At 41.7% G+C, this 13756-nt stretch overlaps 1 protein-coding gene across 1 annotated transcript in view; it reads right to left on the bottom strand.

Moving 5' to 3' along the window:
* atp6v1ab (ATPase H+ transporting V1 subunit Ab) overlaps positions 1-13756 on the bottom strand; it is a 40707-nt gene that overhangs the window by 12191 nt on the left and 14760 nt on the right. Inside the window, exons 2-11 of the mRNA XM_072258873.1 lie at positions 13292-13383; positions 12399-12527; positions 11145-11359; positions 10775-10912; positions 10257-10408; positions 8819-8981; positions 8130-8238; positions 7203-7325; positions 3015-3129; positions 511-574 (exon numbers count right to left, since the gene is read on the bottom strand). Coding sequence (XP_072114974.1) covers positions 511-574; positions 3015-3129; positions 7203-7325; positions 8130-8238; positions 8819-8981; positions 10257-10408; positions 10775-10912; positions 11145-11359; positions 12399-12527; positions 13292-13383 — 1300 coding nt within the window. The remainder of the gene's footprint in view (positions 1-510; positions 575-3014; positions 3130-7202; positions 7326-8129; positions 8239-8818; positions 8982-10256; positions 10409-10774; positions 10913-11144; positions 11360-12398; positions 12528-13291; positions 13384-13756) is intronic.

Raw genomic sequence — 13756 nt, 5'->3', positions numbered from 1 at the left:
TCTGGTTAGACCACACTTGGAAGGGGTGAGCTAGGGCTTTTGTCTTTGGTGTGAAGAAGGACAAAAGGTTACTTGATAAGGTGCATAAATGATAAAAGGCGTTGATAGAATAGACAGTCAGCACCTTTTCCCCAGTGGTTATAATATTAAGGTGATTGGAGAAAAGTATAAAGGAGAATGTTTGGTCAGCACAGTACTGAAGGGCCTGTACTGTGTTCTACAGTTTTAAAAACACAGTTAAGCACAATTACTCCAGTAATACATCTAAACAACCCAAAAAAGACAAAATCAGAATAACTGCAAGAATTAAAAATGTTCTACCTTGAGTAATGTTTGTTTTGGATGATAAACCACTATATATATATATATATATATATATGCTCCCAATCAATTACCAAGAGTGTATTTGATTATTTCTTTTGGTAGATAAAAACAAATTTTATTAATTTCTGCTTTATTGATTGCTACAGGAGCGGTATGACAAGAGAAATGTTAAAGTTGTTTTGTTACCTGCACAATGCCAAGTGTAGCTGATGTTACAGGATCAGAAAAATCACCACCAGGGGGCGAGACACTGAAACAAAACACCCAATAATTTGAAGCAACCAGTTTATCTAGGTGCAACTTCCATTTTAGAAGTATTGACAAAAAAGAATTGTAGTAAGATCTAATGAGAAGACAGAGAATCTGAGTGCAAATGAGGGCATAACCAAGAAAAATGAGAGGAATATATACAGATCCAATTATCAGATTTCCTGATACACCACAAAGAAACTTCTGGAACGAACAATAGTTCTGATAAAGGGTCTCAACTCAAAACATCAGCTGTTTATTCATTTCCATAGATGCTACCTGATCTACTGAGTTCCCCCAGCATTGTATATGTGTTGGATCTTGAACATCCGCAGAATTTTGTGCTTTAGAATGAGATCAGGTTGGATATCAAAGTTGCTGGTGAATGCAGCAGGCCAGGCAGCATCTGTAGGAAGAGGACCAGCCGACGTTTCAGGCCGAGACCCTTCGTCAGGACCTGACGAAGGGTCTCGGCCTGAAACGTCGGCTGCGCCTCTTCCTACAGATGCTGCCTGGCCTGCTGCGTTCATCAGCAACTTTGATGTGTGTTGCTTGAATTTCCAGCATCTGCAGAATTCCTGTTGTTCAGGTTGGATATTATCAGTTTGAGGTATCAACAACTTAGTAGAACATACATATTCTCTCCCATGGTCATCTCTCTATAAAGTGGACAAACATCGTCATGGTGATTGGAAGTGGGCCCCATACCACCTACTCTCTCTCACTCCATCCTCCCGCCACCCCACTAGGAATAGGGTTCCCCTGGTCCTCACCTACCACCCCACCAGCCTCCGGGTCCAACATATTATTCTCCGTAACTTCCGCCACCTGCAACGGGATCCCACCACTAAGCACATCTTTCCCTCCCCCCCTCTCTCTGCATTCCACAGGGATCACTCCCTACACAACTCCCTTGTCCATTCGTCCCCCCCATCCCTCCCCACTGATCTCCCTCCTGGCACTTATCCATGTAAGCGGAACAAGTGCTACACATGCCTTTACACTTCCTCCCTTACCACCATTCAGGGCCCCAAACAGTCCTTCCAGGTGAGGCGACACTTCACCTGTGAGTCGACTGGGGTGATATACTGCATCCGGTGCTCCCGATGTGGCCTTTTATATATTGGTGAGACCCGACGCAGACTGGGAGACCGCTTTGCTGAACATCTATGCTCTGTCCGCCAGAGAAAGCAGGATCTCCCAGTGGCCACACATTTTAATTCCACATCCCATTCCCATTCTGACATGTCTATCCACGGCCTCCTCTACTGTAAAGATGAAGCCACACTCAGGTTGGAGGAACAACACCTTATATTCCGTCTGGGTAGCCTCCAACCTGATGGCATGAACATCGACTTCTCTAACTTCCGCTAGGCCCCACCTCCCCCTCGTACCCCATCTGTTACTTATTTTTATGCACACATTCTTTCTCTCACTCTCCTTTTTCTCCCTCTGTCCCTCTGAATATACCTCTTGCCCATCCTCTGGGTCCCCCCCCCCCTGTCTTTCTTCCCGGACCTCCTGTCCCATGATCTTCTCGTATCCCCTTTTGCCTATCACCTGTCCAGCTCTTGGCTCTATCCCTCCCCCTCCTGTCTTCTCCTATCATTTTGGATCTCCCCCTCCCCCTCCAACTTTCAAATCCCTTACGCACTCTTCCTTCAGTTAGTCCTGACGAAGGGTCTCGGCCTGAAACGTCGACTGCACCTCTTCCTACAGATGCTGCCTGGCCTGCTGCGTTCACCAGCAACTTTGATGTGTGTTGCTTGAATTTCCAGCATCTGCAGAATTCCTGTTGTTTGCCCATACCACCTACCATTGTTTTCTGATAGATTTAGGAATTCTGAGGTAATGATGGGTGACTGGCAGCTTATACGCTCACTGACTGCAGAATGAGGGGACAATACTGAGCAATTACCAAGTAGAACCTAAATGCACACTTACTCTGAGCTAACCAAGGAATGTTTCTGCATTGTTGCTTAACATATCAACTGTAATGCCACTGAAATATCATCTCAAGACCTTACAAATAACAATAATCAGATTACAACAATCTCCTCTGGATTATTTTGCTGCTTTGCTCACGTAAATGTGGGATTTTGTGTAGAATTCTTGATTGCAGAATTATATACTATAAACAACTGTTGAAAAACTATGGTTTCCAAAAGCTAAGAATAATAGGCCAAAAGTACATTATTCTCTGATTTCAGATTTTATATTTTTATGAAATTCTAAGTGTTTGAAGGAAATTCTAAGGGTTTGAAGGAAATTCTCCTTTACATTCTGGACTGGTACCAGGCCAATTTCACTTTATTTAGTATAAATATAAATCATGATTCAATAATGGCCATAGCAAAGTGTATCACTCTCAAAAACAAACCAAGCAGCTTCCCTTAAAGGCACACGAGATAGATATTTTGGGTTTCTGTGGAAACACTTACGCTCCAACAATGCTGACACTGCCCTCTCTTTCAGGGTTTCCCAGACACTTGACACGGCCTGCACGCTCATAAAATGAGGCTAAACGTGCACCCAGGTAAGCAGGATAACCGCTATCTAAGGAGACAAAAAGGTTAGAAATGAGCATCAGGCTAAGTATGCTGCAAATACAAGTCAAAGGCACATAGTTCCAATTGTTATTTTTGGATAACTGAAAACAATTACAAATTTTGCATAAAATTTCACGTATTGGGTAAAAGATGCTGACTCTTAAAGAAGTAGCTCAAACCTTGCCTTCAGAGTGTACAAACACTGCTCAAAATCCAAAAGCAGCATAATAGTTCAGCACTCAACACCATAATTCCCTCCAGTCTCGACAAAAAACTCAGAGACCTCGGCCTTCACCCTGCCTTGTGCAGCTGGATCCTGGACTTCCTGTCAGATCACCAGCAGGTGGTAAGAGTAGGCTGCCTCATCTCTGCCCCTCTGACCCTCAACAAGGTACCCCTCAAAAAAAAAAGATGGCGGCGTGATGACAGCACGCGCGGCCACTTCAGTGGTGATGTCTCTTATCTGTCAAGTAGGGGACAGTGCACAATTCTGATTTGATGGAGATGGACGTGAGAGTACGGAGAAATATCTGGAAAATTTCTGAAATGCCCGCTTCGCTGCCGCTGCTACTGTGTGGTAACCGGAATCTCCGGAGCAGAAGGCCCCGAAATCCTCGGCTTTGCGTGTTTCAGCGGCCGGGGCAAGGTTGAAGGCGCTCGGAAGACTGTATCGGAGAGGCTGGTTGGAAGCTCGAAGTTTTCGGACGGATGGACTCAGTGTTAGCTGTGGTCAGCTGCTTCCAAGGCAGTGGCAAGTTGACGGTGCCTGAAGGTTTATGGCAGGGAGTTTCTCCCTTTTGCCGCATGCTATCGGGGACTCGGAAGTCAATCGACTCGGGGACTTTTAACACTTTATTTACCGTGCCCATGGTTTGTTCTTCATCAAATTACGGTATTGCTTTGCACTGCTGTAACTATATGTTGTAATTATGTGGTTCTGTCAGTGTTAGTCTTTGGTTTGTCCTGTTTTCTGCGATATCACTCTGGAGAAACATTATATCATTTCTTAATGCATGTATGCATTTCTAAATGACAATAAAAGAGGACTGAGTGTTCTCATAATCTAATCTAATCTAATCTAGGCTATGTACTAAGACCCCTACTTTACCTTCTGTATACCCATGATTGTGTTGCCACCCACAGCTCCAATCTGCTAATTAAATTTGCTGACGGCATTACACTGATTGGCTTAATCTCCAATAATAATGAGGCAGCCTACAGAGAAGAAGTCATCACCCTGACACAGTGGTGTCAAGAAAACAACCTCTCCCTCAATGTCACAAAAACAAAGGAGCTGGTTGTGGACTGCAGGAGGAATGGAGACAGCCTAACCCCCATTGACACCAATGGATCTGGGGTTGAGAGGGTGAACAGCTGTAAGTTCCTCTGCAGATACATCAACGAGGATTTCGTGTGGTCTGTGCAGTGAAAAAAAGCACAACAGCACCTCTTTCACCTCAGACAGCTGAAGAAGTTTGGTATGGGTCCCCATATGAAAAGAAGCTGGCAACTAATATCAAAGAAGATACTAAAAGCCTTTTTAAGTATATAAAGGAAAAAGGAGAGTCGAGGGTAGATATAGGACCAATACAAAATGACGCTGGAGATATTGTAATGAGAGATGCAGAGATGGCAGAGGAACTGAATGCGTATTTTGCATCAGTCTTCACAGTGGAAGATGTCTGCAGTGTACCAGACATTCAAGAGTGTCAGGGAAGTGAAGTTTGTGCAGTGAAAATTACAACTGAGAAGGTGCTCAGGAAGCTTAATAGTCTGAGGGTGGATGAATCTCCTGGACCGGAAGGAAGGAAGTAGCTGGAGAGATTACGGAGGCATTAACGTGATCTTTCAAGAATCGATAGATTCTAGCGTTGACCGGATGACTGGAAAATTGCAAACGTTACTCCGCTATTTAAGAAGGGTGGGAAATAGCAGAAAGGAAACTATAGATCTGTTAGCCTGACATCAGTGATTGGGAAGTCATTGGAATCGATTGTTAAGGATGAGATTATGGAGTACCTGGAGGCACATGACAAGAAAGGCCAAAGCCAGCATGGTTTCCTGAAAGGAAAACCCTGCCTGACAAACCTACTGCAATTCTTTGAGGAAATTACAAGTAGGGTAGATAAAGGAGATGCAGTAGACGTGTTGTCTTGGATTTTCAGAAAGCCTTTGACAAGGTACCGCACATGAGGCTGCTTAGCGAGATAAGAGCCCATGGAATTACAGGGAAGTTACTAGCATTGGCTGGTCAGCAGAAAACAGAGAGTGGGAATAAAGGGATCCTATTCTGGCTGGCTGCCGGTTACCAGTGGAGTTCCACGGGGTCGGTGTTGGGACCACTGCTTTTTATGATGTACGTCAATGATTTGGACTATGGTATTAATAGATTTGTGGCTAACTTTGTTGATGATACAAAGATAGGTGGAGGAGCAGGTAGTGTTGAGGAAACAGAGAGCCTGCAGAGAGACTTAGATAGTTTAAGTGGGGAGAGAATTCAAAACGCAGAGATGCAAAGGGACTTGGGAGTCCTTGTGCAAGATACCCTAAAGGTTAACCTCCAGGTTGAGTCAGTTGTGAAGAAGGCAAATGCAATGCAATGTTGGCATCCATTTCTAGAAGTGTAGAATATAAGAGCAGGGATGTGATGTTGAGGCTCTATAAGGCACTTGTGAGACCACACTCAGAGTATTGTGTGCAGTTTTGGGCTCCTTATTTTAGAAAGGATATACTGACATTGCAGAGGGTTCAGATAAGATTCACAAGAATGATTCCAGGACTGAAAGGGCTACCGTATGAAGAACATCTGGCAGCTCTTGAGCTGAGTTCCCTAGAGTTCAGGAGAACGAGGGGGGATCTCATAGAAACATTCTGAATGTTAAAAGGCCTGAACAGACTAGATATGGCAAAGTTATTTCCCATGGTAGGGGATTCTAAGACAAGGGGGCACAACTTCAGGATTGAAGGATGTCCTTTTAGAACTGAGATGCAGAGAAATTACTTTAGTCAGAGGGTGATAAATCTGTGGAATTTGTTGCCACAAATGGCTGTGGAGGCCAAGTCATTGGGTGTACTTAAGGCAGAGATAGATAGGTTCTTGATTAGCCAGGGTATCAAAGGGTATGGGGTGAAGGCAGGGGAGTGGGGATGACTGGAAGAATTGGATCAGCCTATAATTGACTGGTAGAGCAGACTCAACAGGCTGAACGGCCTACTTCTACTCCTATATCTAAATTGTAAGGACTTTTTACAGGGGCACAATTGAGAGCATCCTGACTGGCTGCATCACTGCATAGCATGGGAACTGTACTTCCCTCAATCGCAGGACCCTGCAGAGAGTGGTACAGTCAGTCCAGCGCATCTGTAGATGTGAACTTCCCACTATTCAGGAAACTTACAGAGACAGGTGTGTAAAAAGGACCCAAAGGATCATTGGGAACCTGAGTCACCCCAACCACAACCTGTTCCAGCTGCTACCAGCCTGGAAACGGTACCACAGAATAAAAGCCAGGACCAACAGGCTCCGGGACAGCTTCTTCCACCAGGCCACCAGACTGATTAATTCATGCTGATACAATTGTATTTATATGTTACATTGACTGTCCTGTTGTACATACTATTTATTACAAATTACTATAAATTGTACATTCCACATTTAGACGGGGACGCAAAATAAAGATTTTTGCTCCTCATGTATATGAAGGATGTAAGTCAACTCAATTCCCTACAGTGTGACTATCACATAGAGTGTCAAGATGTCACAAGCTTCTCCAATCTCATTTGTAGATATTTTATATTCAATGATTGGGAGTGCAAGTCTTCTGAGGACTTGTAACCAAGCCTCCTCTCACCCCTGATATATTTGTTTTGGGGAAGTTTAGAGAAATGTGACCTAGATTGCAAGTACATTTCATTGCTATGTAGATAATTCTGGGTTGATACAGAACAATGCAAGTCAAGCTATGCAATAGACTCCAGATAACTTAAGAGTTACGGTTGCCAGTCATTAATTGAATTGCCACCAACATTGGAACAAGTTTTGAAATTATTTGTTAACAGTACTGTTCAAAGAAGACTTACCAGCAGGCATCTCTGCCAGTCGTCCAGAGATTTCACGCAAGGCCTCGGCCCATCGGGAGGTTGAGTCTGCCATCATGCTAACGTGATATCCCATATCCCGGAAATATTCCGAAAGTGTAATACCTTTTTAAAATAACGTGCCAAATCAGAGGAAGGAATTAGAATTATGTAACTGTTATAGATCAAGTGTGACATTTTTCTGTGTAAAGGTAATGGGAAGAACCATTTGAACACTTCACTGGGAGTCACCAAGATAGAGAGACAGGTGGAGTGTACTAGCCCACCGTTTGAGGTACCAGAGTGAAATATATACATAGGGATAAGGATAACCAGTGCAGAAATGTAGTGCTTTTTTTGTGCATTGAGAGAGCTAAGAATAGAGTCAAGCAAAGGTGATGCAAAAATAGACACCAAAGCACAGGTTACGTTACAAATAGAGAGTCAAGAAACTGCAGATGCTGGAATCTGATGGACCCACTGAGTTCCTCCCGCTTTTGTTTATCGTATTATGAATGTTTATATACTGCCAATATAATGAGATTGTGCAGTGCAAGATTGCCTCAGATGTAGCTGCATGTGACTTTGGCAATTTGGAAAGGTGGGAGTCCTGACACAAGAGATTCATACAGCTTTATCAAACATGGGAAGGAACAACATCTCCTATGTAGCATTAAAAATGAGTCAAAGATTTGTTTTTAAAGGATGCGATGATCACAGCTGTTGTGAAAACATTTTACAATGAATCAGGAAATCAGGAGTTTACTTTATAAGCTTGCCTTCAGAAGCAGTCAAGATTAAACACATACAATGGGAATGAGAAAGGCTGGTGCAGGAAGAGCATTATATATAAACGACCTATTAATAAAAACCAATACAATCAAGTCAGAATCCTACTCAGCAAGACAATTAAACAATGAGACATTATACCAGTATAGATGGAAGCTTCCCTGGCAGCCACAGGCATGTTGGAAGTATTAGCCACCAAAGATGTTCGCTTCATGATGCTTTCTACTTTTCCATCAACTTCCATCGTCAACTGTAAGAGATAGAAAGATGAAAGCCATTAGCAGTGATCCAAAGAGTAAGTCTAGAGAGTGGTCATTCAGCCCAAACGGTGTCTAAATGCAGCCTTCTAGCAATACGAATAACTTGAATTGCTCTTGAGAGTAACTGTAAAATCTGTACCCTCAAATTCATGCTATTCCAACTACCATATTTTCTTTATAACAGAAAGAGACTAATATTGAAAACTAAAGGAGAGTCCTGGACTGGAATACTGTCTAAGACTGAGCACTCAACTTTAAGAAATTACAGATGTTGAAAAAACAGCCAAATGATAGGGATCTTTGAGTCATTCCGACATTATAACAGGATAAGGACATAAAGACATCTTACTTTAGATCTCTGCTCTTGTTAGTGGGAAGAAGTGCCCCAGGAGGAGTTTTGTTCAGTAGAATAAATTTTATTCTCCTAAGTCTCTTAGGAGAATAGTTATTTTTCACTAAGTCTTTGCTTTTGTTGAACTTGGAGATTATGCCAAATTCTCAGGATATTTTGCAAAGTATTCTTAAACAGCACAAATAAATACTTTTTCTCGAAGGCAATTTTAAACCAACCTCTGGGAAATCTCTCAGTACTTCAGACATCTCATTGCCACGTTCCCCACATCCGACGTAGATGATCACATCACTATTGGAATACTTTGAGAGAGACTGAGAAATCACAGTTTTACCACAACCAAAGGCACCAGGGATGGCTGTTGTTCCACCTTGAACACACCTTTAACATAACAAAACAAACGATGGTAAATGAATAAACTATCAGCTAACTTTCTAATCATACAATCTAAGTAGAGATAGGAGACTATTCTTTTCTCATCAGATGTATTAGTTATTAAAATAGTTTTACAGGCAGTCCCCAGGTTACGAACGAGTCCCGTTCCTAAGTCTGTCTTTAAGTCGGATTTATACATAAGTCAGAACAGGTTAGCCTATCCTTCAATGCCTTATGCCCTGCTGCACTTTTTTCCTCTTTCGAAATGTTGGTCCTCTCAGGCATAAGCCAGTCTCGTCTACATTAAATATTTGGTCTGGCAAATAACCTCCCTCCTCAGTAATTTTTTTTCAATATTTCAGGAAAATCACTCGCAGCACTTACATTGACACTCGCTGCTTCACCTTGCACTTTAATATTATGTAAATTTGCCCTCACTTTGAAATGATTGAACCAACCGCTACTCGCAACAAATTCTTCATCACAGAGTGAAATAAACACGAGATGGGAATAATCGATCCATAATTTTAACTCTTTTACCGTGTCCGTCAACAGAACAGAAACGCTGTGGATTCAGCAGCAGTCACGGGCGGTGGGTCCTGAGCTCCCCCGGGTCCTAAAGTCCACCCACACGGAGACAGTTTAAATGGGACAAGTGGGGGCGATGCTGACTGGAAAAGGGGAGGTCAGGGTGAATCTTGCCAAGAAAAATTTAAGCCAAATACAAAGTTACACACTCAACACAGTGTTAACGGCAACGTAATCCGACTTAAAATGGCCGACAGCGTTCTCCTTCCTCGAGCCGACAAATTTTTAACATAATTGGCTTCATAGCAGTCCGTTCGTAAGTACGAGTTGTCCGTAAGTCGGATGATCGGAACTCGGGGAATAACTATAATATCATGTAGAAAACTTCTGTGAATAACCCAAGGTTCAGAGTATGAAGCCTTTTTTAAAGATTTGCAAGAGTCAAGAACATTGGTGAAAGTGGCTGATGTGCAGATCAAGGTGGGTGCATCTAAAAAGAGGGAAAAGGGTAGAAGCTGAAAACCTGCAGGTTACATTCAAACATTAGATGTGCATAAAGTCTAGAAGACCAGAGTCTGTCTGTTGCATCCTCCTGTCGAATTACAACATATCCTGTAGAAATAATCTCATTATCAGCCCACAAGAGACACTGTGCCTGCAGTGAATAAGTAATCACTAACTTATGGCAGCTGGACTATTCTGACCAAGAGTGGGGCCAGGCTTCACAATACAGTATTTCAAAGATAAACTCACGGGAAAAGTGCATCCAGCACTCTCTGTCCTGTCAGTAGAGGGTGACTTGCTGGAAGCTTCTCAGTGACTGGCCTGACTTGGCGGACAGGCCAGACTTGAACCATGGTGAACTTCTCTTTAATTCCTTCAAATTCAAGTTCCAGCACTACATCCTTCAAAAAGGGAAGAAAAACATGAAATTGAGAATAAGAGTTGACCACTGTCGTCTTCTAAAGGGATTACTACTTTATCTTATGTATGGAAGGCATCCATACAAACTCCCCGGCTCACAATGATCTGGAATCCCCTGCCGAAGTTTTCCACCTGTTCAACACTTCCAAAGAAGGTCCTTTAGGGACAACTTTCATTATATTTCTTTCTTCATGCTTTTAACATAAGGAGCTTCACAAGATTAGATGTGCATTGAAGCAAAATGAAGTGAGATGTCTACCTAATTCAGTTTCATAAGATATATTTAACTGATAACTATAGTCATAATTTTGATCAGATTTATGAAACAAACTATCTCAAATACTTACAGAGACATCATAGTTCCCTGCTGGGGCAACATATGTCACTGTTCCTCTGTTTTTTGGAGGAAGCATGATCTTGTGCTTAATAAGAGAATTTTCAAACACGAAGCCATATATATCTCCACCAGTGATGTGACTACCAACCTAAAAAAAAAGGTACATGTTATGACTAAAAAAGATATCCCACATTTTTGATATTAACCATCCAAAACCCCGGTCTACATTATTCTTAATGATATAAATAATGGCACAAAATACAAATTCTCAAACTAATGACATGAGTCAAAGTGATTCAAATCAGATCTTATAACTGCTAGAAAGTAACACAACTAAAGAAAATAACAATTTTTATAAACTCGTTACCAAGAGCTCTTACCCGCATATTCTTGGAAGGTGTAAACTCCCACTTTAAGTCTCTACTCAGAGCATTTACATTGACCCCACGGGGGATGTAAATACTCTCTGTCAGCTTATTGATGTCCTTTAGGGGTCGCTGGATTCCATCAAAGATGGCTCCCATAATGCCAGGTCCCAGCTCTACAGATAAGGGCTTCCCTGTTCGCAACACAGGATCTCCAACAGATACACCCGCTAGTGGATACAGCTCAGGATAATAGGGCTTAAGATATTGCCAATAATGAAGCTTCAATGGCTTTGAACCTACTAAGTGAGGAAACACTGCTCATCAACACCTATAGCCTGGTTATTCAGCTACTTTGGCCAGGCTGTTCATTTGACTGTAACCAGATCCCTGAAAGAGATATTCACTTCGTAGAAAGAGGTTACTAGGTAATACAGTAAATAATTCATGGATGTTCTCAAAACTTCTGAAGAAATGCATCATCCTCACCAATTACTAGTCAACGACTGTTCGAAGTGGGAGTAGTAGTATTTCGGATGGTACAGACAAATTTCAATTGATGCACTGGGAGCACCACACTGAATACCCATCTGTGAAAGACTCAATAATTACCACATTGACCTCATCAGTCACCTCAGAACCTACTGAGAATGTGATTATGAGAAAAGGTAGCACTTTTATCTTCAAAGGAGAAGATTCCAAGTTTGGCTGTAGTTCAGGGATTCTAGGTTGACACAACCAATGCAGCACTTGCAGGGAGACAGTTGGGTGAGACAATAAAACAAGGGCAATCTCTCAGGTGGATGCAAAATACCCTATGAAACTATTTTGAAATATCAAGGTAATGTTTACTGATGACCATTAATCATTCTTTTATCAGTATTACTAAATTACGTTACAATTTGTAGGAATCTGCTGTAGTCAAATCAATTGTTTTATTTCTCACATTTCAAAACTATAATCCAGAAGCATTTCATTGGTTGTAAAGTGCTTGAAACCAAGTGTTTGAATGCACATCTTTCTTACATTCTGTCCACACAAAGAATAACTCCTTGATAAAGTTACAATATATGGAATTAAATCATGCAACCATGGCTGTTTTTAAAGTCATTTTCATCTTGTTGGCCCTAATTTTTCCTGCTGATCTCAAGAGATTAACCTGACTCTAGGGGATGGATGTCTGCCCATGTTCGTTCAAAGTAAATATGATCAGAGATGTGCATTTATGAGCACATTGCTCAAATTTACTAAGTTAATTAGAAAGGATACAGGTTTCTTCATAGACCTGGATTGTGGCCATATCTCCCTCCAGGCGAATAATTTCACCAACCAGCTCAGAGTGACCTACACGGACCAGCTCGTACATTGCTGCTCCAGCCATGTTTGAGGCAGTGACAACTGGAAAACACAAACGGTGAAATAAAGTAAGTGCACCCCTCCAGATAAAAGAAGATCTTGTCACTTTTCTTGCAAAATGAGCTGTGAATGGTCAATGTTACCAAACGTCAGAAACTGACAGGGAATAGGGGTGGCTAGTCATATTTTAAAGAATCAGCCCATTTTAAGGTAAGTTTTAAAATGCCCAGAAGCAGATCTGTACTCTTTAAATTAAGAGGATGATAAAGAATTTGATAAAAAATGCAATGCACAAGAATGCTTATTTGTAAATGCCGGTCAGCAAATGAAGCTCTAGAGAACACATCTTTCTTCTCCTAACAACACACATCAAAGTTGCTGGTGAACGCAGCAGGCCAGGCAGCATCTCTAGGAAGAGGTGCAGTCGATGTTTCAGGCCGAGACCCTTCGTCAGGTCTCGGCCTGAAACGTCGACTGCACCTCTTCCGAGAGATGCTGCCTGGCCTGCTGCATTCACCAACAACTTTGATGTGTGTTGCTTGAATTTCCAGCATCTGCAGAATTCCTGTTGTTTTCTTCTCCTAAGTTTGCATCAGTTGCTACAGGATGTCTGTGTGCTTTTAGCAGTCAGAATGCTTATGTCTGAGAATGAAACATAGAAACAGAGAAAACCTACAGCACAATACAGGCCCTTCGGCTCACGATGCCGTGCCGAACATGTACTTATTTTAGAAACTACCTAGGGTTACCCATAACCTTCTAAAATGTTTTCCTGTTCCACAACAGTTCTTTATCAGGATACTCACCTGGTCCAGAGACACCATGAACAGATCCAACCATCGTCTCATGGTCCACATCTTGTATTTTGGGAAGTTTGCTGAAATCCATCTTGATCGATCTGAAAACATTTTGTTGTGATCAGTATACAAGTAGAAAAAAAAGTGCCAATTAAAAAGAAAAGAGGGAAACTAATGGCTCCCTATAGAGATGGGAGAATTTATACAGAGAATAAGGAAATGGCGGAAGAATTAAATACTTTATACCTTTATCACAGAAGGAAAAAGAACTTACAGTAATATTAAAATCAATGATCCAATACAAATGAAGAAAAAGAAATTAGTGTAAGTAAAAAAAAATGCTGCTAGAGACGTCAATGACCTTGAAAACTGCTAAATCCCAAGGACTTAATCTACATTCGCAGTTTTGAAAACAGTGGCTAGTAAATGCTCTAGTTCATGTCTCAAAATTCTAAGGATTTTGTCACGTTTCCT

Source organism: Mobula birostris, chromosome 5 (assembly GCF_030028105.1).
Source record: "Mobula birostris isolate sMobBir1 chromosome 5, sMobBir1.hap1, whole genome shotgun sequence".
Taxonomy (NCBI): Eukaryota; Metazoa; Chordata; class Chondrichthyes; order Myliobatiformes; family Myliobatidae; genus Mobula; species Mobula birostris.
Note: the sequence above shows the minus strand (reverse complement) of the source record. Positions and strands in the feature narration are given on the sequence as shown.